Here is a 24919-nt window from a genome sequence, read left to right on the forward strand (position 1 = left end):
CATAAATACATTGAAATAAATATTGACACATCTGACTTAAGTCCTACTAACATCAGCCATTTGGCGAATTTCGGGTGGCTCTTTATTCAGTCGGGCCTTAATTATTGTTATACTTGACCAAATCTTATGGGCCATAAGTTTGACACCCCTGATTGTTTTGTGATGAGTGCTATAATTTTAATACCTTTTTACCATATTTTTGGTCACTGTTATATGACTATGCCTAGATGTGTTCATGGATGAGAGATCTGAAGATGTTTGCTTCACTACTTACCATATTTTCAGAACTATAGGGCGCACCCGTATAAAAGCTGCAGCAAATCTTTTTTGGGGGGAAAAAAACACAACAACAACAACAACAACAACAACAACAACAACAACAAAAACAATCTAAAAGCCACACCAGGCTATAAACCGCAGTTTTCTATGTTGAAAAAAAAAAACGCATCTACAGAATGATTTTGTACTGTGAATGCACATAAAGGTACCTAAACAGATTGTTAAAACAGTGCCTTTTAACACGGCAACAACTGTGCTATTTAAAACAGAACAGACCCAAGAGAAAAAAAAATAGAAATTTATTTAACATATTTTCTGATTTATAGAGCGCCCCTACCAGCGAGAGAGAAAAGTAATAATAAAAATAAATCCACAGAAAAGCTGCACCGTTGTATTAGCTGCATTGTTCAAAATCTAGGACAACAGTAGCGGCTTATAGTCCGCAAAATACAGTAACTTCCCATACTATAGTTAATCTGCCATACTTACAATCTTTTCATAAACATGTAAAGTTTTGACAAGTTGTACCAAAATTAACACGTTGAGTACAACCACATTTTGTGTTTTATTGTTGTAGGTGACTATACATTGTATGAAGTATTTAACATTACAACAAAAGGTGTGGATTTTCCCCGGGTTCTTCGGTTTCCTCCTACATTCCAAAACCATAATGCATGGTAGGTTAATTGGACACTCTAAACTGTCCGTAGGCGTGATTTGTGACTGTGAGTGGTTGACCGTCCGTCTATGTATACCCTACAATTGGCGGGCAACCCGGTTTACCCCGTGTACAGCCTGAAGACAGCTGGGATTGGCTCCAGTGCACCTGGGAACCTTGTGAGGATGAGCGGCTCAGATAATGGCTGGATGGATGCAAAAAAAAAAAAAAAGTCAGACATGAGCTACACAGCCTACAGCTCAACTTCCTGTGTGAAAACCTTCTCCTATGGGCATGCAACTCTTTCGTTCCCTCGATTTTCCCAACACCGAAAAAACAAAGTGCAACAGTAAAACTCTTGCCAAAGGCAATATTTTGAGTAGTTGCCTTGTCACAGCTTGACAAATGTTTCTATGTGTGTATGCAGGCGCATGTTTAAGATGTGTGTATTGCTGTGTGCGCACACCAGTGCATTTGCTGTGCCATACTACTGCGAGTTTTGAGAGTGTTTACTGTTCGAATGAAATGCTTAGCATCTGCCTCTTTTCTGATCTGCAGATTAGCCTGCAGCTGACTGCCCGCTCCAGTGCAGGATGAGCAAATGCACACCTTCCAGCAGCCTTTGTTAAATGATCACTTGAAATCAGCTTTTTTTCGGTCCACCAGAAATATCCTCTTGATGGTGCAGCACTTTCCTGACTATAAGAAGTCAGAATTTGAGGCAGGTTTATTAGAAAAAAATGATGTACACTACTATATTTAATATACTGCGGAACCTTGACGTAAGAGTTCTCCAATTTATTAGATTACAAGTTACAAGCCCTGGACTGAGACACAATCTGAGTCATGAGCGAGCATGAGAAACAAAAGAGAGCCACAGTAGATGAAGTAGATGATGCCGTCACAATTATTGAAAAGTGCAGTCAAACACATGAACACAATTTGAGAACACTCACAATCAGCGATAGCAAGCCAAAACACACAACCAGATGCAGACAAGAAAATTTAACAACCATTTCCTTATGTCAATCACTATGCAGATGAGTATTTGAGCATTTTAAAGCGAGCGGTGTTGTGGAATAATCATCAACATTCTACAGAGTGCCAAAGCTGTAATTATGAAAACTGTATCAGAATCAGAAATCCCTTTATTGTCATTGTACTCAAGTGTGCAACGAGATTAGAGAGCTCCCCTCTCCAGTGCAATACAACAATAATTCAGATAAATATATAAATTAGATAAATAAGAGAATAGTTAGTGCAATGGAAAATAATACTGAATAGGATATATAAAAACACATCACGTTGCTGTTCTGCAAGGTAAGGGTGGTCGTGTGTGTGTGAGAGTTTAGAATGGAGAAGAAATTGGGAAGAAACTGTTTCTCAGTCTATTGGTCCAAAGTGGACATTTCAAAAAATAAATACACATTCATAAAATATTTGATTAAAAATATTGTGGATTTCTGTTGTTATGGCGACCAATCGACGGTAGAACTAGCGCCAAGTACAAGCAGACACAAAAATTAAATTGAAACAAAAAAGGCGCACACCCAGGGTGGGGATTGGTGAAAGCACCACAAGTCGCCAGATTGACGAGTGATGTTGAAGCTTTTTTCTGACAGAGGCCGAGGAGCTCTCCTTCGCTCTGATAGAAGCAACCCCGGTTGACATCTGTGGGCAAACACAAGAAATGCAGTGCATTTTTCCATCCATCGTCAGTGAAATGGGAGAAGATCCATCAGTACTGAACCGGTTAGGGACAATTCTGGAGATGAACTAAAACCTATCTGTGCTTAGTCTGTCAGTATTTCCAAAGTCATTCGTCATTCGTCCATCAGTGACGGACTGACGGACCTTCCGTCAATACTGACAGAATGCCCACATCTGTGTAATACTGTCCCACAGGTGTGCAAAAGAAGAATTTGCAAAATGCCGCTGGAGTTACGAGTCAACTGTTTAGGGTGTTATTGGCAAGAGAATTTTGCCTATTTTCTGCACTTTGATGAAAGCCACAAGTGTACCTACCAATGTAGGAATGGAGACGTTGGCATTTTCATTTTTGACAGCCAAAGATCAAAATGTGAATGTTGGTTATACACTCCATACTTTAACAAAAAATAAATTAGGAAAGATTTGGAGCCGCTGCATGGTACAACCCAACAGGTTTTGTGAAGCACACCTGCGACTAATGCAGGACTATTTATATAAACAATATAATTTATATATGTGAAGTTTTAAAGTATTAACAGTAAAATATGTCAGTGAAAAAAGACTGCCTTTATTTCATATAACAAAACAAATGTAGGCTATTTATGGTTAGTGAAGTCCTTTTTTATGTATAAAACAAGCAGACATTTATGTTCAGTGAAAACCAGAAAAACACTTTTTATGTACATATAAAAAATTTAAAAGTCAAAAGGCTGTCTTTATTTATTTAAATTTAAACATTACAGTTAAATTCACTTCCAATAGACATGTTTTGTATATTAAGCAGTTATCACCGTCATCTGCTGCAAATTTCTAATAAAATGCCACGTAATCTGACTTGATTGCTTTTAAAATCAAGTAATCAGTAAAGTAATCCCATCAGTTACTTTTTCAAGGTGACTGTGGAACTGTTGCCTACTGAGGTTTTGCATTTTCCTAGGTTGCTGCCTAATATAGGCGAGATGGTACGATAAAACAGGAAGTGTCTACAAATTATGAATTCCAGTCGTCAGCAGAGTTTGTCGAGCATAAATGGTCACTGAGCCCTTAATGCATGTTCGGTGAGGGTGCTAGTTTGAGTCACATGAACGCAAGCCATTGAGGTGACTCTAGTGTATCTTTTTTGGAAGATACTCCCCTGACTTGTGTTGTCATGGATTTCCTCTGAATATTATGTTATTGTTGCTGTCTGATTTCTGGAGCAGCCTCTGATCCCAAGACTATACAGTAAACCTGTCCAAGCGTTGAAAGCAAGGATGGCTATTAAAACAACTGAGAGACAGTTGAAGGTGTGATAGAGTTTGTGGTATGAAAAGTATGTTACAACACTTTTTCCTTTTATCGTATCGGTCACTATGAAATACATTTGCATTTGATTCAAAAGCCAACTATGCCGTGTTCTCTGATTGCCTTTTCGGTCATCACAATTCACTCTTTGTTCAACTCAGTTTGGCTCTGACTACAGGAGCGCTGATGAAGCCCTGTCAGGTTTTCCCGTGATTGCTGACACTTTTGCAGAGTTGGAGCGAGTGTAACTTTAAGCTGTCAGCTAAATGCTGTTACCTTTTTAACATCCCTCCCCCCTTTTCCCTCTGTGGGCTGTTGCCATTTTTCCTTTCCCTTGGGCTATGTGATACTTGGCATTCAGAATGCCTTGATTGTGATTCCTCAGCTTCAGAAGAGGGCTATATATAGACTGAAGAGAACAGGTATATTGGCTTAAAGTGTCTTGGGATTGCAATTTCGTTATTTTTCTGGAGGAGAGTACTCTTTGACTTTTGCTGAGCTCACCAAAGGATGTCTAAATGCAAAAGCAAGCAAGCGGTGGTGGTATAAAATGTCTTTTTTCATTGCTTTTAAGTTGCCAATTTTAAAGCATTGGTACGGACAACAAAGATAATTATAGATAAAAAACATGGTGATGGGAAGGAATTTCTCTTGCCAAAAAATTTTCTCAAGATTACACCAAGTCATGGTTGCCTATTAGTTGCTTGTTGAGCTGCACATTTGGTCAATGTTACTATTTCTTTCTGTTTACTGTTTGTTTTATTTATTGGTGCATTCTGTTTACTTCAACTTGCAAACCAAAGTAAGAAGGAAAAGCTGGACTCGATTGGCTGCAAGCTCAGACCTTGCAGCTGGTCGTGTAATATCACGATTCTCAATCATTTAATCATCCAACCCGACTTTTATTGCTTGCTTTTAGAAGGTAAGCGAATCAGATTTTTAGCCCATCCACATTGAAACTGGATGGCTCTTGTAGTGTGAACAGTCAAAGCACATGAAATTCGAGTTTTGCTAGATGGATTGAAGCCACATTTGGGACGTAGTTTTAAATGGGATTTGGTCAGGATACATGTTAGTCGGAAAAGCTCCACGCACACCAATTGGTGTTGACTATCTGTGATGCCACTCCATGCAATGCAACACCCAATGCGCAAGAGCAGAGAAGGGCACTTGCAATTTACAGCTCTGTGTTGAGTAAATAATACAGTAATTTTAATTACAGCAGGGCGTTTGAATAAAATACAATAAAAAAAACTATCGGTGTTGGTTTGAAGATGAATACTGATCACCTAAAGATAAAGATAAAGATGTCCTTTATTAGTCCCACAATGGGGAAATTTGAGGTGTTACAGCAGCAAAGATATAGATCAAACGCCCTGCTATGCGGTATTTAGAGTAATAAACCTAACATGCTGATATTAATAAAGTTGCATTTATTGTTTTGGGGGCTGTGAGAAGGAAACACATGCAAGTACTTGGAAATGCATCTCCCCAGAATGATATTACTCAAACTCAGTTCTCCTGACTGTGTGATTGCTGGCCATATAAAGTTACCTGGTCAGTTATTTTCTTTGTCAAAAATATTGATGTTGTAATGGCCTTGTTCATACAGAAAACACTTCATAATGTTGAATAATGGGAAAGGCAAAGAATGGAGTACATTGCCAACTGGCACCTTGGCTGATAAAACACATTATGTAAAAGAACATGCATGAAATAGGACTTCTTTTTCGGGAAACAACCATCTGGATTATGCATTGCTAGACCGGATCATTAGCTATGTGGATTCAATAGCCTTGCTAAATTCTGCTTTTACCAGTAAACCATTATTTTTTTATTTTAATTTTTTTTTTTTTTTTTCCAAGTAAACCATTATTATTCCATACACATGAATAAACATGATGTCATTTTTCCTCCACAGAGTGAAGTTGAGAGAAGGAGTGACGTTCCTCGGTGCCCGTCCCAGCAACCCCACACAGTGGATAGTAAGCCAGGATGTGAGGAGTGAAGGACACCGGGTAGTGACCCTGCGTTGCCACAGGAAGGAGTCCAGCTTTGGTCTGGAGAGGTCTGCACAAAACATTACTTCACATGCAAGTCTTGGGAATAGTTCATAATGGGTTTCTCTTCATGGCTTCCACTCATTTAGCCCTATTGGGCAGAGTCATGTGGCAAAAACATAGCATCACACTGTTTGCTATTGCTTGTCATTTAGTGATGGTCAATGCACATTATATTGTTTTTTTTTTCCTTCTCTTTCTTACTGGACATATTTCCTTTAAAGTAGGACATCTTTGTGATGCGCACTAACTTCCAATGAGTTATTTCAACAGTTTCACAAATGAAATGATAATTGTCCTGAAAGAGATCAATTTATTTTTATTTTTGGGGAGTAACATAATTCATGTACGGGCATTACATAGGCAAAACAAGAAACAACAACAACAAAAAAAAATTTAAATTAAAAAAATATTTTTCAGGATTACAATTTTAATATGGGGAGGGAAAGGCCTGTTTGATATAAGCCCTCGCTCGCTTTCAAACTAGTTGGTTAAGCAACCTTTTCCGGAGTTAAGAGGATAAGGGGTCACAATTTAGCTCAAATGACTACCATTGCTCGTCCATGGCAAAGGTTTTGTTGACCATTCAGACAAATGACACAGCCCACTGGATTCATGTTTTTTTTTTCTCAAAAATGTCTGAAAAACGGCTCAGAGGGAATGGACGATAACTATTTGGATCATAGTCACATGATCTTTTTAAATGAAATTTAAAAAGAAAAAAGGTGTGACCTGTAAAAAGTTTGGACATTGCTGGTTACTTATGGGCAAGGTTGCACCTTGTAAGAATATATTTCACTAATTCCCGTGACCAATGACCCAAAGCGTTACCATTTAAACGGCATACGGTTAATTTTACCTTCTAAACTTGTCATGTGAAATAAAAAAAAAATGTAAATGGCTTGAGTGCAGGCAGCGTAGGTTCAGTTCCCACTCAGTGGCGGTGTGAATGTGAGTGTGAATGGTTGTCCACCTTTCGCCCAAAGTCGGCTGGTATAAAAGGATAAGTGGTATAGAAGTACAGTATATACACATCGGATGACTTATGGATGCAGTGGGAGGCAAGTTCCCTCACATCCAAACAGCTGACTTTGCAATGTATATTACTGAGGTTATTATTATTATTTTTTAGCAGTCCGGACAGAAATACAGCACATCTAACGAAGGATGACCACTAATTTGCATAAGAGACCAATAGGACTCATTGTTGCCTTCCTTAAATGTGCTGACAGGACAGACGACGAGGGTCTTGTTAAGATGAAAATGGGCAGTTGCATAAAAGGTTAAACACGGCTCATTTTCCGCTGGACATTGTGTGCTTTTATTATGAGCACACCGGATCAAGAATTATAGGACACTCCAGACCCTGTTTCTAGTCCCTGGCTCACTTGTATGAGATAGGCTTGACTAAGCCAGGCATACGATTGGCCCATCCGTTACAATGAGTGTTTTCACTGGGCCAGTGAAATTTTGTCTTTATTTGTAGGAAGAACAGCAGTCTTTATGAGCAGAGGCACATTTAATGAGTGGTTATAGATACACAGTTACACTTGTAAAAGTCACGTGAAAACCAAATACTTTACATGAGTCAACAAGGTTGTGATGATGCGGTGAGTTATTCAAATCCAATGTGCAGCGGATATAATTTGATTGTGTTGGTCTCCTGATATGATGAGACATGTCGTGTGATGTGATTAGACATGCTGCGTTGACCAGCAATTACTATAAAGCCACAGGACATGACTCTCACCAATATGTAATTGAATGATTCAGTCCTGAAACAGATTGGAGAATAAAGAAAGTGAAGTAGATATGACATCTTCATTTACAACAAGAGTGTGACTCAGCTTTAGACACATCTCGGACCTCAATTTATTGATTTGGGCTGTTACACTCAGAAGCTAAACGTCTTACCTGAAAATGATAACGATTTGAGATTAAAGGTTTGGGTTCATAACATTTTGATACAAGGGCTGGCTGTATTTGGGCTGAGCCTGGCCACCACACGACTCCTTCCTGTCAGATGTGATTGAATTCTCATCGACATAAGAATAAACGTGTTTTCACCTAAAATGTCACAACCTCTCTGTGCCAAGCTAAATTTGTCAATTGGCTGTGATTTGTATTCAGTTCTTGGCCTTTACACCCCTGTGGTTGTAATACACCAAGCCTGTACATGACATTGAGTGGAGCTGAAGCATTTTGAAGCACACAGAAGGAAGCAGTCAGCAAACTCCAGAAGTGAGCAGCAACCACTTGGCAGTCAGCCATTACAAGTCATTCTCTCGTTTGTCGAGATTCTCTGCGCTCTGGGTTTGGACCTCACCCTCTCTGCCCCACTGTACATGAGTGCTTCAATTGTGCCATGTAATTATTTTGTATTGATTGGGAAAAAGTCTTTTTCCAACCATTTAGGCCATTTACGGTGGACTACTCCTTAATCCCTACAGCTGTCAAAGTTACTGCCGAGAGAAGACCAAACCTGTCTCATGATGGGTATACAAAGCGCAATGCTTCACTTTCCTTCGTCTTTTCCTACTTGAGCCCGGTCTTTACAATGAAGCTCTTTTTAGAAGGGGATTAGCCACGGCTATCTCATCTGTCGAGCTGTCATCCAGCCGCCTTTCTTCCCGTGGCTTCCTCCTTCAGGATGAAAGGATGACCGGCTGAGTGGAATTTGTATACTCTAGGTCAAACAAACTTGGTTATTGTCTGTCTCAACAATACAATGAACATGTGTATCCAGCAACCAAAACCTCTGTGACTTGAGGAACATTTGGTACACTTGCAGTGAAATAGAACTCGAACAAATATAGAGATGTAATGCTTTGACCAATTCATGATTGTGTTTGTGTTGTCATCATTTGTGAAACACAGTGCTTTAAGTGGGATAAAAAATAAGTGCTGGTACTTTCATAATTTGATTATTGCCAGGTAAATTAGGTAGTGGGTAACTGCAGCTCTGCCTATCATACATGACTGTGTTGGAATTTTGTCATAAATCAAATGTGAATTACTAGGTAATAAACCCTTAATTAACAAAACGTACTCAATACATGTTCATTTCTACACTCAAGAAGAAAAACGTTCAAATAAAGACTCAACAACTGGTTTAAAATTTTTCTGATAGTCTCTAAAATTCTCTGGAGTTCAGGAAATGGTACAAGTCAGATATCTGGGCTACTTTTCTTATCCTCGCGATGACTTGCACCCAAGATGAATAGAGTCAAGAAAAGAAGTGCCACTAAACTGTAGCCCTCACAATATATAGGGTCCCTCACGCTAGTCAGGTTGTTTTCTATTATATGTTATGTCGGTTGAAATCGTTCACCCTCTCATCAAGGCTTGGTGCCTTCTGGTATCCTGCAATCTTGTCTTTGGTGTGGATGTGGATGTGTTCAGATCTCAAATTGTCATGTCTTGTGTCCAATTTGTTGTGTCTTTGGCTGTACTGTGTATGTGGCAGATGTGCTTTATCTGTTATGTTGTGTCTTTGGCAAAATATGAAGTGTCGTCAATTGTATATGCAGACTGACTATGTGTGTGTTGCAAATGTGGCATGCAGGTCATGAACATTCTACGTAATTCAAGTAAATTTGCAAGTATAATGATGTTCATGTTGGTAACAACACTGGGATGGCAATAAAAACTGGGATAATGCACGCTGAAAAATCGAAGGTAAGTCAAGCTATCTGTAGCAAGTTAGCCCTAGAGTGTGTTTACAACTTCCTTGACATGTCTAAATGACTGGTGCTCATGTGAAGTCCAGATACGCGGTATAAAATCCTTGTACATACGAGTCGAAAATTGAGAAGAACTGACGTGTATCGGCTCACTTAAAGCACTGCTAAAAGATAGCAAAATAACCTAATCTGACCTGTATTACTCTTTGCCACCTGCTGTTGGGGAGTCCGCTGCTGTCTTTTGCCATTTCAAAGTTGGAGCTAAACAGTGTAGTCCGTTAAAGAGCACAAAAGTAGCTTTTAAAACCCAGCTCATGAAGAGGATTCACAACTGTTCTTGTGTTGTGTTTCACACTCCCCACAGTGAAAGCACAAGCCCTTTTTAGGGATTACTGCCCTAAACCGAACCATGGCGAACTGGACTGAAACGCATTGCTTGGTTCAAATTTGGCTTTAAGTAAACAGCGGTGCATTGACGACTGCTGAAAGCGAAAATAATAAATGGAAAATAATTAATAATAAATATGTTCTGATGTCAAACCAAACTGAGCATTTTTCTTTTTTTGCAATTAACATTTATTAGTTGGTGGTTAGTTATTTCATTAGCTCCATGCTTATTTTCAGGTAAGGCTCTGTGTATTTGTGTTCTGTTGAGTATACATGTGTGTTCCACAGTGTACATTACTATAATTCAGAAAATTGTTTCTCTAGTGATGCACATTTTGCTCTGTTCACTGTGTTGCTTGGTTAATTAGATAAAAACATAAGAAAAGGCATATTTTCACAAAAGAATTTCGTAGAGGGTTGACACATTTTAATATAAAACATCCAGATAATTTTGAAATGAAATATATATTTGTACTTTTCACATGCTTTTGCATGCTTTCATTACATCCAACTTTTGGAGCTATGCTTAAAAAAGATTGTACGATTATTCCACCGACTGCACTAGTAAAACAGTATGCCATGGTGAGCATATATTGGATTGTTTGGCCTCTAAATTGCCATTTGACTTCCAAGAATAATGTCGGCTGATATGAGTTTAACTTACTTACACATCAAACAGGGCGCCTCAGGGTGGGCAGCTGTTAGTGGCTGAACTAATGACACCAGCAAGCATACAGTATGTGCCATCAGTAGCAGACACAGACACCTGCTCACACACAGAATATTCGCATACTGACAAGCTCAAATGATGTTGAATAATTGCTTAGGGACAGCTAACTAGACCCTGGGGGAGTGTGTCAACCCCCCAACCCTCCAAGCACATCCACCCCCTCCAAACTCACACACGAACAGATGGGTGACTGTTTTGTAGGTTCAATCAGTGACTTAAAACTGCTCTGTTGCCAGTTGAACTAATTTGGTCAGTCAGAGCTGATGCTTAAGTATTTCAGTAAAATAGTTAGCTATATAAAGTGTGCACATCATTCTTGCTTAGCCCAAATTTTCAATTTTCAATCTATCTCTCCACATCTAACGTCATTAATGAAGCAATGTGAGGTCATCAAAACGCATTTAGATTTTCCACTGGATGTTTTCTCAAGCTTGCAGACACTCGGATCATTCTAATAAACTATTCAATACAATACAGAAACCGGCATCTCTCTTTCTCGCTGTCTCCCACAAATCGTGCCATTGAGCCCTGTAAAGACACTCCAAGGTCGATGTTTGCTCTTCAGAGGGCTGCAATGGTGAGCCAACTGATTGTGCTGTTTCCAGAAAAAAAATCCACATTTCAGGAAATGCAGACAATCCATTCTCAAAAATGTGGGAGGGAAGCAAGCAATAGTAACAGTGCAGGAGAACAATTTGAATAGTCTACTTGCATAGTTTTAAATTGCGAAACTTACAGGTGCATGCTTGCTCGTCACAATGGCCTCACAGTCCAGAGGTTGTGGGTTCGATTCTGGCTCCGGCCTTCCTGTGTGGAGTTTGCATGTTCTCCCAGTGCCTGCGTGGGTTTCCTCCGGATACTCCAAAAACATGCATGGCAGGTTGATTGGACACTCTAAATTGCCCCTAAGTATGAGTGTGATTGCGGATGGTTGTTCGTCTCTGTGTGCCCTGCAATTGGCTGGCAATCGATTCAGGGTGTCCCCCGCCTACTGCCCGATGATAGCTGGGATAGGCTCCAGCACCCTAGTGAGGACAAGCGGTACAGATTATCCATGGATGGTTGCTAGTAAAAGCAATTAGTATACAGGCTTGGGGTTTATACAGAAACAGCAATCGTCGAAATCAAGAAAAAAAAGGATTTCGCATTTACAGTATATTGTACACCAGACGTCACCAACGCCGGTCCTTGTGGGGCATTATACTGCATGTTATAGACGCTCCTCCTGCACACCTGATTCAAATTAACAGCACGTCAGCAAGCTCTACATTAGTAAACTGTACTAATATATAGTCAGAAATACCGTGACAGGGCAGGCAAACCAAGCTAAGTCTAAGCCTTGACCTAAAGGGGGGCACAAAAGCCAGCTGGCGTTGGCCCATGTCAATGATCGTTTCAGTGTTGGGTATCCCCGCATAGGGCACATTATTAGTTTATTAGCTGTTGCTTGTAAGCGAGTGGGGCACCCCGAGAGATTAAGCAGTTAAAAAATATATGGCGAACTTAATATTCAGGGCATGTAAAAATAAAAAAAATAGGAAAAGGATGAAAAAAATGGGAATATGTAAAATATTAAATTTTTGTTTTTTACCATCCTACCAAGCATCAGATAAGTTCACTGCACATTATTCACTCACATGAGTGTTTTGATAAACTGCATACAAGATGTAGTGCATATTATCAAATATAATCATATACTTCAGTAGACTGCGCTTGTGATGTGTTGCTTGTACTGCATTTGTTGTCAAATGATGCCAAGCTCAATTTTGCTGCCTGCTTGGTCTGTCCAATAAACTTAGTGGTGTGGTGATGTATCGGTCACAAACACATTTTTTTAGTCAGTCGTACATTTTGCACATCATGCGGTAGTATATTATTTGAAGCAACAAAAAAATTGGTCACTTGGTTAGTGCTCAAATCCACAGATTCTATGAGGAAGCCTTCACAGATGTTCCTGGTCAAGTGGCAGTCTTGAAGATAACTAACTCTGAGCAATCAATTTGACTTAACTCTCCCTTTGAGGAGTTTAACTGGTTGATTCGAGCAAATTTAAATTTGGCTTAAAGGGGATGTCAACCACGAAAATTCCTAACAAGAATATCTTCTATGCAGCCCCACTAGTCGAAAAAAGGCATTCTGATTAATATTTTAATTGTAGAATATGTGTTCATCAGTAAAATCCACCAGTTTTTGTTCTATCTCAGGGGGGTGGCCATTTTGCCACTTGCTGTCGACTAAAAATCATGAAACAATCATAGCTCAATTTCAGCAAACAGGTGATCCTTGATTGGTTGTTACATGAGCCCTGAGCATCTATGATGTCATTTTCAGTCGACAGAAGTGACAAAATAGCCGCCCCGTGAGATGGCTAAAACCAGGTGTATTTTGCTGCTTAAGTCATATTCCACAAATGCAACATTAATCATGTTTTAACTAGTGAAGGCACATGGAACATATTTTTGAAACAAATATTTTTGAGTTGACCCCTTTAAGGGTTAGTTCACGAGATTATAGTTGTAGTACACTCATTTCTTATTAGTTTTTAGTCACAAAACGTAATACTTATGATTGCAGTGTAATTTTATAGTTCTGTGAAGAAAAACATTGCTTTCAGTGTTTTTTATGGTAATTCAAATGATTATTTACTAAAATACATCTTTACCTATCCATCGTCGAGGTTTGTGATGTGAAAAAGGAAAGCAACTACACAATGCAGAATGAGCGGATTTAGCAATCTGTAATCAGGCATATTCAAATCACAAAAGGGAAAAGGGTTATTTGCTACTTGTAATTCTTCAACTGTTAACTGTAAGCGTATACGATATTTGTATTATAGGGAAGAAATTGTGTCACCCTTTCTCTTAAAAAAATGGATTCCTTGTGATGACTCTATAATACATCAAAACATCTGAATACGTCCTGATGGCAAGGGACAAACTTGGTTTGTGTGGTGCGCATTTTATTGGCTAGAGTGCACTCTAGTAGATTGAAAAGTTCACTTTGTCACCATTAAAGGCGAGCCCATTCGAAACAAAGGTAGCCCTGCTTCCTCAGCATGTCGTAAGCTATAAGTGGAGTCCTCAGTAAATGTGCCATGTCTGGGTCTTTGTAGTTCATTAAGAGTGCCAAGGTGCAGATGGATTTCCTTGGTGAGTCACCACTTCATTAATCGTGCACACCACACCAAGTCTGGGACGGCCCTTTGCTCATTAAAGAAGAAAGAGCTGTCCACTTTAGAGGAGGTGTGCTTCTGTTTTTGTCTTGCCCATTTTGTGCTGTTTGTCTTGTATTGGCAAACAGAGGCAAGCGTGTAACCAAATCAGAAGTGTACTAATCAAAAATGCATTACTTTTCCTGGGAAGCAAATGTTTATCCCATTTATGTAATAACTACATCATCGTGGGAGAAATAACAAGTGAGCTTGGCCAGGACCGTACTGTTCGTCTCCTTCTGCGTCCGGTCTCAAATCTAAAAAGACTGAGTAAACATTTTCTGCAAAAGATGTAATGTAACAAATAGATTCATAACATTCATGAAGGTTTGTGTTTCAATCTTTACTGGAAATGAAATGTCTTTGTTCAAGCAAAAGGGAGGACTTGTTTTTAGAAATTGTCTTTAAGTCCTTAATGCTCCATTTAGATTTTCTTCCTATATCAGTTTTTGTTTTGGGGAGGGCTGTCTTTTACATCTTTTTTTTTCAAGTGGACCACATCTCACATTACTATGCTTTTATTCTCAGCATGAGAAATATCCTGCATGAACTTACACCCCAAATGCAAGTATACACAACTACAGTTGACTCACGTAAAATAAGCATGACAAAACAGTGAGGGAATTTGGATTACATGAAAACCCATCACCCACCCATCGGTGAAAAAGACAATTAACATTGCCTTTCCTCCACTGAATGTCATTTTAATAGTCCCATGTACCTCAGAATTTTTGCTTTTAGTGTTGACTCTGTCATTTATGTAGACTATGGAGGACTACATTAAAAATGACTGATGACATAATTGACCCGAAGTATTTAATCCTGTTTCTCTGGGCCACTGTCCTGCCTGTTTTCCTTCTTTCCCTGCTGCAACACACCTGATTCAAATGATCAGATAAAAACAAGGCTTACAGAAACTGGATAATGATCCTGATCTTTCCTCATCGTCTTCAAGACCCTCATTGTGGTCAAAAACAAGCACTCAAATTATACAGGGACCATCTTGGTAAGACAGTTAAGTTGTTCTCCTGCCCTAATTTACTGTTAATTTATATTACACCATATGTAAAGTGCTTTGTTCCAGCTCCAGTTGTTGTGAAATGCGCTATATAAATAAAGTTGTATTGTATTGTACTATTTCAGCGTAGTTTCAGTCGTTTTGTCTTGTATGCTTCTTCAATAGCAGCCTCACTTGGTACCAGGATGTACAAGAGTTTCTCACATTATGAAAAATGGCCTCGGCAGTTGTTACTAGTTGCTGTAAAAGCAAGGCCAGATCAAGGTAGGTTGAATTCACCCTTGCCGATCTACAACTACTGTCACGGAAGGAATGTTACTTGGATGTCCTTGCATCACCGGAGGGCTGACATTAGTAGTTGTTCTCCTTCCTTCGCGGGTGATCGCCACCATTGCAGTTGTGCTTCGAGGTGTATTGGCCTTGTAATTGACAGGTTTTGCACTTGGTTAAGATGTGCCTCAATTTTGCAGGTGTTTGGCCGAGCACACGGGATTGTCTCTTAGCCACTGGTTTAGGTTTTTGGGAGTTGGAAGAACATCATAGATGGCTTGGATTATGAGTTTGCTTCATTTTATTTCCCAAAGTTCCCTCCCGGTGTACTTGTGTTGTTACCCTGATTGGACTGAAAGACTTTCTTGATTGATGGCAGTCTTGGGCCAGCTGCATCCTTTGTATACTAGAGCTGAACAATGTATCGTTTTGGGACCGAATTCGTGATCTCAGACAACACAATTTCGAGATGGTCAACACTGCGGTTTGTGCTCCAAGTGCTCGAAGCAGGTCACGCAGTACTACTACTAAAGTGTTGCACTGTGTGGTAGTGCCGGAAGTAATTTCTTTTGCCGGTGTTTGAATGCTTGGCTTGGCTACCTAGGTTGACCCGGCCACATTGCTGTATACTCCGATATGTTTTCAAAATAGTAAATGTGAGGCTTTGGAACAATATATTGTGTAGATAAAAGTGTATGCCCTTGACCATTATGGTCACATTGGATTTTTTCTTTTTTTATTTAAAAAAAAATCATCAAATAATCAAAACTTAAGGAAATATTTCTGATAGAAAATAAAGCACCCTACTGATTTCGACGTATGTCCATCCTTTTATGAGAAGCGGTTGCCACATATTCCTTGATCACTTCCTGTTTTCTACAAAGGTGACTCATTGTTTCCACTTTAGTGATATTACAACTGATAGCTACACTGTGCTGTTTACCTCACCAGGTTGCTAAGAGATTTCTCTTTCACATGACATTGTGTATTCATGCTGTCCCGGACAACTTATCGTGGTGACAAGAAATATGGAATTGCTTTTTGGCGGTGTTTGTGCAGTGAATGTTGTCAGCACTGTTAGCGAAGCACTTTTATTTTCAGCAGAGGAGCAACAGATTGAGGTTTGCATGTGTCCCTTATGAGTTCATGTGTTTCAGATTTATTCAGGTTTATGAGAGAATATCCTGCTCTCAGAGGTAGAGGTTAATCCTCGGGAGATTAGATTACTGCGCCAGTGTGATTATATTGTCATTTTTTCATATAAGTAAACATAATCTCACAAATAGAATAGCACTGTAGTACAAGACATAGTAATATAACAACCATACCAAAAATATATATTTTGTTTATGGAATGTACTTGTAGAATTTGGTGCTGAGTTATGGGATTCTGATATGCAAGTGCATTTCAACAAAGTTGTAGAATACCACACTTTTATCAGTAGTTCAATTCGCAAAATGAAATTTATATAGCGTATAAGCGAACCTTTCTAAAGTTATGTACTTTATTAATTGAAGAAGCTCAATATGATTTTATATTACATCTTGTGTTCATTTAAGTGTTGAATTTAGTTTTTGCGTTTGCTATAAATTGTAATCATCAAAATTCATCTATAATTAGTATTTCAATATTGCACAGCATTACTCGTGAATCATGATAATGATTTTTTGAGTTCAACTATATAGCTCATGATAGATCATGTGTGTTGATTTTTTTTTTAAATACAGTTCTGAAATAAATAGCATTTTTATTGATGTTCTATTTCATTACAATGCAGCTGTGCACTGTATATATGAAAAGAATTATTGTATATTGTCGTGTAATAAGTGTATGCCACTGTGGAGTCCTCATCATCTCGTTAGCCTCACTTTAGTTTCTTATTCGAGAAAACTGAGTTTAAAACTTTAAATTTAACAAAATATTCATTCTGTAAGGCATATATTTTAATTAGTCTGTTAAAAGGGTTGTTGGGAAAGGGATTGAAATGTTATATTGGGAAAAGAAGAAACCAAATAAGAAACTGTGCCCCAAAGCAAGACATGCTGATAGAGCATGTGCATACAAATCATCAGCGCAAGATTTAATCTGCCATGAAGACAAACAATACGTCTCACATTCTTGACTGAAGTACTCTGACATGCAATCCTATTTCCCTCCACTCTTGTCATTCATAGTCTGCTTGATTTCAAACAGCAACAACTCCTCTGCTCGGCAGAGAACACTCTGTGAAACCAGAGATGCCATACTTGGCAGCCCTCTGGTACAGCCTGCTGCCTGTTGAGCAACATTTACCAGCTTTGACATGTAATCAGAGCATGTGTACACCTCAGTGGGTCAAAAGAAGCGATGGAGCCTGAGTGACTCAGTGCAGCAGGACCAGTGGACTCACACGGGATGGGATGTGACACTTTGTACATGTTCGCTTTTACAGCATACGTACAGTAAAGACTGACACGCGCACTCGTATCCGTTGTCCTTGTCAAGGTCGCAACAAAAACATACCCAAGAACTCTTTAGCAGAACATTGGGCATGACACTACCGTCACTGTCATCTGCGTTGACACTAATGCAGGTTGAGGAGCGATTTTAGACAACATAACTCAGAGATTGTGGAGGTGCCAAGGCTTGAACGTTTCTTATCTGCAAAATCGATGCTCCACCATTGGAAATCGTGACTGGGGTTGTGAAGGGGGCACTTTACATAGGACCGATTTTAACTAAAAGCAAAAACAAATGGTTGAGAAAAAGAGCTTGCCGTGGCTTGGAAAACAAAGTGTAGTAAACAAAGTACATGTACCTTTGACAGCGAATGCACATGAAATAAGCCAACTTTCAATAGTCATCAGTCATTATCGAGCATGTAACTTCAAAAACACATAATAAGCAAGAGCAATATGGCTGAGAAACAAAAACACGGTGAAGATGTACTTTGCCTCAATCTACTTATGCAAAACAAAAAGCTGCTTCCATCCACTTATTATTGATGTTTATTTTTCTGTTTTGCTCCATTGTTTGATGACATTTAATCTGAAATATGATATCAAATTCACAATCTGGATGAGAATCTGGGAAAAAGTCGAATATGTCCAATAAACCGACCGCGAAAGTTGCATGTCACCTATTACTTATCTTGAAGCTTTGCAGGCACCATGCCACTGCATCCACATAGATGTTTCCAGCAGATGTGTAAGGCATTCATTCATGACCGTTTCTCAGACTGTGAGCACTTTCTATTGAATATAAAGTTGATACTGCAGTTAAGCAATGAAATAAGTTATAAATTCCATCAAAATTCTAATTTGTCAATTAGTTGATGGATTCATAGATAGGGTAATCAAGATTCCTGTAGATGCATGAGTTTTGAACATCTCTTTATGATCAACTTAGGTTGCGCGAACATCTTCAGAATCAGAAATCCCTTTATCCAAACGGTCTTGGTATGAACGAGTGGATGGATCCATGTTGTGGTTCTTCTCACCCTGCACAACCATCAAGCTTCCAACTCTGTATTCTTAATCATGTGATCACTAATCGAATGCATTTGTGAATGATGTGGTGAAAGAACAAACAAGTAAATAAAGCACTTAATAATCAGAACGGCTCTTAAAAATGAACAAAAGAAATCTGTAGTCAATTAATCTTTTAAATGACAATGTGACAGCCCACTTTATGAAATAAAAAAATGAAAACCAAAAATTTCCCTACATCGGAATACAAAAGTCAAACGATAAATTTGAAAAGAAACAGACTAAACAAAAAAAAAACACTTGAATAAGAATTTCCTCTTGTCTTTATGGAAGATAACTCTTTTTCAATGGAGGAGCTGTAGTCATCCTCAAGTTTCTCAATACTTGTTTAAAATGAATGAACAATATAACCGGTATAATGTTTTCTGTAAAGGGACCGTGTTTTTAATCATTTGATTTTCAATGTTCATTCAGTTTAAAAACCTACTATTAATTCTAACCATAAAAAAATAAAAATAAATTAAAAAAATAAAAATAATTAAAACAAATAATTAAAAATAATAATAAAAAAGGTTCTAGCACATCAACGTACATTTTTTTTTATATTGGGTAATCATAGGTTTAGTAATTGTTAATTATATAACATAGGTCGCGCTTCACCGTACAGGATTCGGCTGACATGTCTTTCCGCCAATTTTCTGCTACGGGTACTTGAAGGAGACAATCACCCAATCACAAATTTGCTGGATCAATGACTACAGGATGTGTAAAAAATGCGTATAATGCACTAACTTCGTCACTAGAAGGCGTTTGTGATGACATTTTGCTTGTACCTCTGCTGAAGAAATTGGTGGTTGGTGGTTGGCTTGCGAGATATGTTCTTGCTGACGGACCGTTGTATGTGTGCTACAAAATGCACGCGCTTCGAACTTTGGACATTGCAGTCTATTCGTTCACCTCTAGATGGCACAAAATTCTACACACTGTCACTTTAAGGTTTTTATATTTTTATAATACGATGTATTAACTTATTTTTTATATTGCATATTATTTTTTAACCAGGGCAAGTATGACATAGTTCTGGTGTTGGAATGCATTAATTGCAATTCCATTTATTTCAATGGAAAATATTACCACCATTTATGAATGTGTCAGGTTACAAACAGGCTCACGGAATCAGTTTACTTGGAGTTCCACCCTACATTTTCAAAAACGGTGATGTAGCGGTACAGACAAAAATCCATTGTGACAAATTCACATTTACAGTTTATTTTCCCAGTTTCTTCGATACATTTCTCAGATAATTATTGAATTTCTCACAACCACTAATTTTCACATCGTGTCACTTGTGCACTTAAAAAAAAACAGTTTCTTATTTCTTGGAACAAGTTTTGCTCATCTATACAAATGATTATTTACTATTTCATGATGTGTTCACCATTATCAATTGTGGGCAAGATCCAAGATGGCCAATTTTTTACTAACAAGCACAGTTTATATACTTTTTGAACTGGAAACTGAAACTATTCATCATTTTCTTTTTTATCTATTCATTTTGGAGAAACTAGGAATTAAGTGGCGACTGGAAAAAAACTACTTTTAATAAGGAACATGGCCGCAACCACCTCCGGTCTCTCTATGTTTTGCTCGCCGTTATTGAAGAGACCAATTACAAACTCTCCATTGGAAATCGTTGTACTTTCATTGCTCATAACGTCCAAAAACAATGACCAATTGGCACCAAAATTCATCCCTACATATGACCACTCAGACATATCAAACAGATTAACCTATCAGTGGTTGATTTATATGAGGAAGAGGAACTGTGGAAGTGTGCAGAGGTACATAGACGAGACTGGGAGAAGCGCACATTCGCATACTGCTTCTTTGCTGATCACGGTGAGGGTGCACATTTTCATATTGATGTCATTTTTACATGCAAACCTATTATACAATTGCCAATGTTAACCTCAATTAAGTGTCCCTTTAAGTCATGTTGATCAAAATTATTCTACAGGCTCTCTGGTGAATTGTCTCGCACTCCATAACATTGTGGCATTATTTCATTGTATAAGTTTTTATGCAACAAGTTGTCAGGCATTTTACCATTCTACGTTTTACAATTGAATTTTTCTAAAAAAAAAAAAGAAAAAGTGTGTTTTCTGATGTGGATGAGAATTAGAATGACACAGGATATATAGGAAGACTACATTGTAATTCTTACAGTGTTGCAAGTACAATTTTCTCTTCGGAGAGTGCCCCATGTTCATACTGTATTTCTACTTTTTTTGGACTACTTGTTGTCTTTGTGCTATTCAGTGTTTTGCTTTCTGTATTACAATGAGATGGTTTGCCAACAACAAATTGCAGTGCGCTAATTAAAACATATGGCTTGCCTTATAAGTGTATTAGATGGTGCGAGAAGAGCTTTTACAACTCAGGATTTCACATGTTATCCATAACCTGAAATATTTTCATATTCGCATATCTCCTTTACCCCAGCAGGATGCCTCTTCAATATGCACATTAAACTATTATTCATCTGTCAATCAACATGCAACAGCGAGTGAGCGGGGGCTCTGCGCATGCCCACACATTGACCTCGCCCTCTGCTCTCCCCAGTTCGAAATTGATTAACAATTAGTAAAAATAATGCCCATATGTATGGGCTGAACTGTTGTAGAGATTTGTGAATAAATAAATGAAATTTGTGAATTTCTGATATAGAAGGTTTCGGCGAAAAGTAAAACGTGAACCTTTGCCAGTTTCGAACAGTGACAAAGTTGTGATTTTCTGTTCTATTCACTGTTAGTTACAACATGACTCAGCAATATATCTTATTCGTACGCAATAACAATAACAGTTCTGTTGGCACTGAAATGTTCAGTGATACAAATATTTACTTTTGAGACGTGTGCTTGGGCTTTTGAAACAGAAAATGGCTCTCTCCGGGGAACCATGATGATTTGCTATTTGTCTGAATTGATTTCAGAAACGCACTGACTGTTATTCAAATTTCAATTCTGACTGAAAAAGAAACTTGGATGGATGGATGGATAGATAGACAGATAGATAGATAGCACTCCGTACTCCATTTCTCTGTCGGCGGCAGAAAAGTCACAGTATCATCTAAAAGACTGATGTAAAACGATCCCGACATTCTAGACACTTGTCGTTAGTCTATTATTTTGTGATCTGACTCAACCCTTCAACTCTCTCCAGATCAGCACTCCATCTCTTGCAGGGACTGGTGGGCGGTTGCCACTGGATCACTGTGATGAATATTTAAATGAAAGCTGTTAAATCTGTCTTGCTTTAATTATTCTTCAAATTTCATGGATCAATGTCTCTCTTTTCGGCACCCCTGGCTTTGTGGATGCCATTCCCCCACCCCCTTTTTTTTTCTTCGTTACCACTTTTTTTCATCACAAAATGCTGCATTTAAGTTTGCCACTGCCATTTCATGTTCATATCACTAGTATTAAATCAATTATCAAAATGAGAACTCAAAGGCTTGTCATATGCACCCTGCTAGGATTTCGTTTATAATAAAAACACAAACATCACATACCCGAAATTATTATTATTTTTTTTTTTGTAATTCTCTTGAGTGTTTGCCCTTGTGCTGCTGTTATTGGGGTAATGCTGTCAAAATAGTGCTACTAACATTGTTACTATTTGTTTTCATAAGTCATTATCTACTTTTTACTGCTACTGCCAAAAATGTGTGGCTCATCGAAGCTATTTGCATCAGACCAACTGTGTGAGGTACGTTGCTATAATCATGCTGTCTAATCAGCAACTTGGCTACAACCCAGCTTGGATAATGGCGACGACTGGGAGATGTTTGCAACACTCAAAACTGTGATATGGAGTTTAGAATGAGGAAAAGGAGTGCCAACAATGAGCAGGCAAATAGATGAACAAAACATGTTCGAACCTCTCCGGGACCAAGTGAACTTAACACAGTCAGCTGGCAGTTCTGACTTCATCTCTGTGTCTATTCTGAAGGAGAATTGGCAGTGATGCTGGCGGCTGGTCCGTGCCACTTTGGCCACTACTCCTGGCACGGGGTTGTCAGGGCCGCTCTATCTGGCCCAGTGTGTCCTCAGATCCCAGGTTTGCGGCAGGGGATGGAGCCCTCTACCTCCATGTTACAGGCTATGCCATCAGAGTATTGCAACTGGTCCCATGTTGGCCATTATTGAATGGTATGTGGGGCGGCACGGTGGTCGACTGGTTAGCATGATGGCCTCACAGTGCAGCAGTCGTGGGTTCCATTCCGGCTCCGGCCTTCCTGTGTAGAGTTTGCATGTTCGCCTATATTCTGCCTATGTGGGTTTCCTCCGGGTACTCCGGTTTTCTTCACATTCCAAAAACATGCATGGCAAGTTAATTGGACACTCGAAATTGCCTCTAGGTATAAGTGTGAGCGCCGATGGTTCTTCATCGATATGTGTCCAGCGATTGGCTCGCAACTAGTTCAGGGTGTACCCCGCCTACTGCCCGAAGATAGCTGGGATAGGCTCCAGCACCCCCTGTGACCCGAGTGAGGACAAGCGGTACAGATAATGAATGGATAGATTAATGGGCTGTGTTGAACTAAGATGCACGGAAAACAAAGGGTGGATTTCACCCTTCATAAAACACTAAACTGAATGGTGAAAAAACAACAAAAAAAATATATATATATTTTGAAAAAACCCAGTTCTAACTTATTGCCAAATATTTTTTGGGGAAAGTAATTAATAACTATGATTTATTACGGTTTCAAATTAATTTATTTAAAAGTTATTTAAATCAGTGGTACTCAACTGTTGTCACCCTGGGATCCACATTTTCTAATTCCCACTGTTGCAACCCAGTTAAATCACAAACAATGAGGAAAATGTACTTTGAAAAAAAATGTATTCTATTTGATTTTAGCAATTTCCATGATATCCGGCAAACAATTAAATAATACAATTTGGCTTGTCACACTTTCTGGCTATTAAAAGTGGGAATTTTTTAAATTGCTGAATACTGTCAGAAAATGAGACTAAAATCACTACTAGGTCAATTTTTATGGCAAACAATAATTGTAAGTCCTGAACTATAAAATAAGTGCCAGTGTTTGCATTATTCCCGCGCTCCTCTACAATTGAACCTAAATACATTAGAGAGACTCGAGTTGTGTTTTTTGCCGAGTTACTGTTGAGTATTTAAAACCGGTCATCTGGATAATGGAATTCCCTTATATACACTTTGATTTTATGAATCCAAAACATTTAACTGTATTTGACTGAAAATTGTCTTATGGCTGCTATTCAATACAATTGTGCGCAGAAGAAAAATGAAATACTCAACAGGACTAGTTTACTTGTACAGCACTTTTAATGAGCAAGACAATTCAAAGTGCTTCACGTAAAACATTAAAAAGCATTACAGAAAGAGTAAAAAAATCTCAATAATCTAAAATAACTTCATGAAAATTATTAAAACCAAGCATCATTTGAGGTAAAAAAAATAGTGTACAAATGGAGATAAAAACAAGAGAATATAGAATAGATTCCCAAGAATTCTGCGGCAGACAACAATGTTTCCAGCCCTCATTTAAATGAACTGACAGTTTGAGCATGCTCAGGGAGTCTGTTCCACAATTGAGAAACATAATTACTAAATACTGCTTCACTTTGTTTGGTTGTGTTTCTGGGACACACAATAGACCTGTCCCGGATGAGGGGTCTGAATGCTTCATATGGTACAAATACATCTTGCATGTACTGTTGTAGTTTACTTCAAGACCATTTAGAGATTTATAGACCAGCAGCAAGATTTTATAATCTTAGCCGGATTTATTAATAGCTTTTAAATGGCTGTTAATATTCTGGGTCGATAATTACACCAAGCTTTCTGGCTTGATTTGTAGCTTTCCATGACAGAGTTAAGGTGAGCGCTGAACTTGGACATTTCATTTTTAGGGCCAAAAACAATCACATCTGTCTCATCTGGATTGAGCTGACAAAACTGCTGCTTTCATTCATAAGTGTGACATGGTAAGAATATTTAACCTTTATTGACTCGTGCAGGTTCAGTTCCATCTCAGTGCTGACGTGAATGCTGTGCCTGTCACAATATGTACCCTGTGATTGAATAGCAACCATTGCAGAGTGTACTCGTGTA

General features: G+C 38.5%; 1 protein-coding gene across 1 annotated transcript in view; it reads left to right on the forward strand.

Annotated features, from left to right (window-relative positions):
* Nucleotides 1–24919, forward strand: part of LOC148344551 (transmembrane protein 132C) — a 129860-nt gene that overhangs the window by 51654 nt on the left and 53287 nt on the right. Inside the window, exon 3 of the mRNA XM_088299680.1 lies at nucleotides 5853–5999. Coding sequence (XP_088155806.1) covers nucleotides 5853–5999 — 147 coding nt within the window. The remainder of the gene's footprint in view (nucleotides 1–5852; nucleotides 6000–24919) is intronic.

The sequence above is a fragment of the Idiotropiscis lumnitzeri genome, chromosome 1 (genome assembly GCF_059441095.1).
Source record: "Idiotropiscis lumnitzeri isolate Australia: NSW breed Sydney's pygmy pipehorse chromosome 1, RoL_Ilum_1.0, whole genome shotgun sequence".
Lineage (NCBI taxonomy): Eukaryota > Metazoa > Chordata > Actinopteri > Syngnathiformes > Syngnathidae > Idiotropiscis > Idiotropiscis lumnitzeri.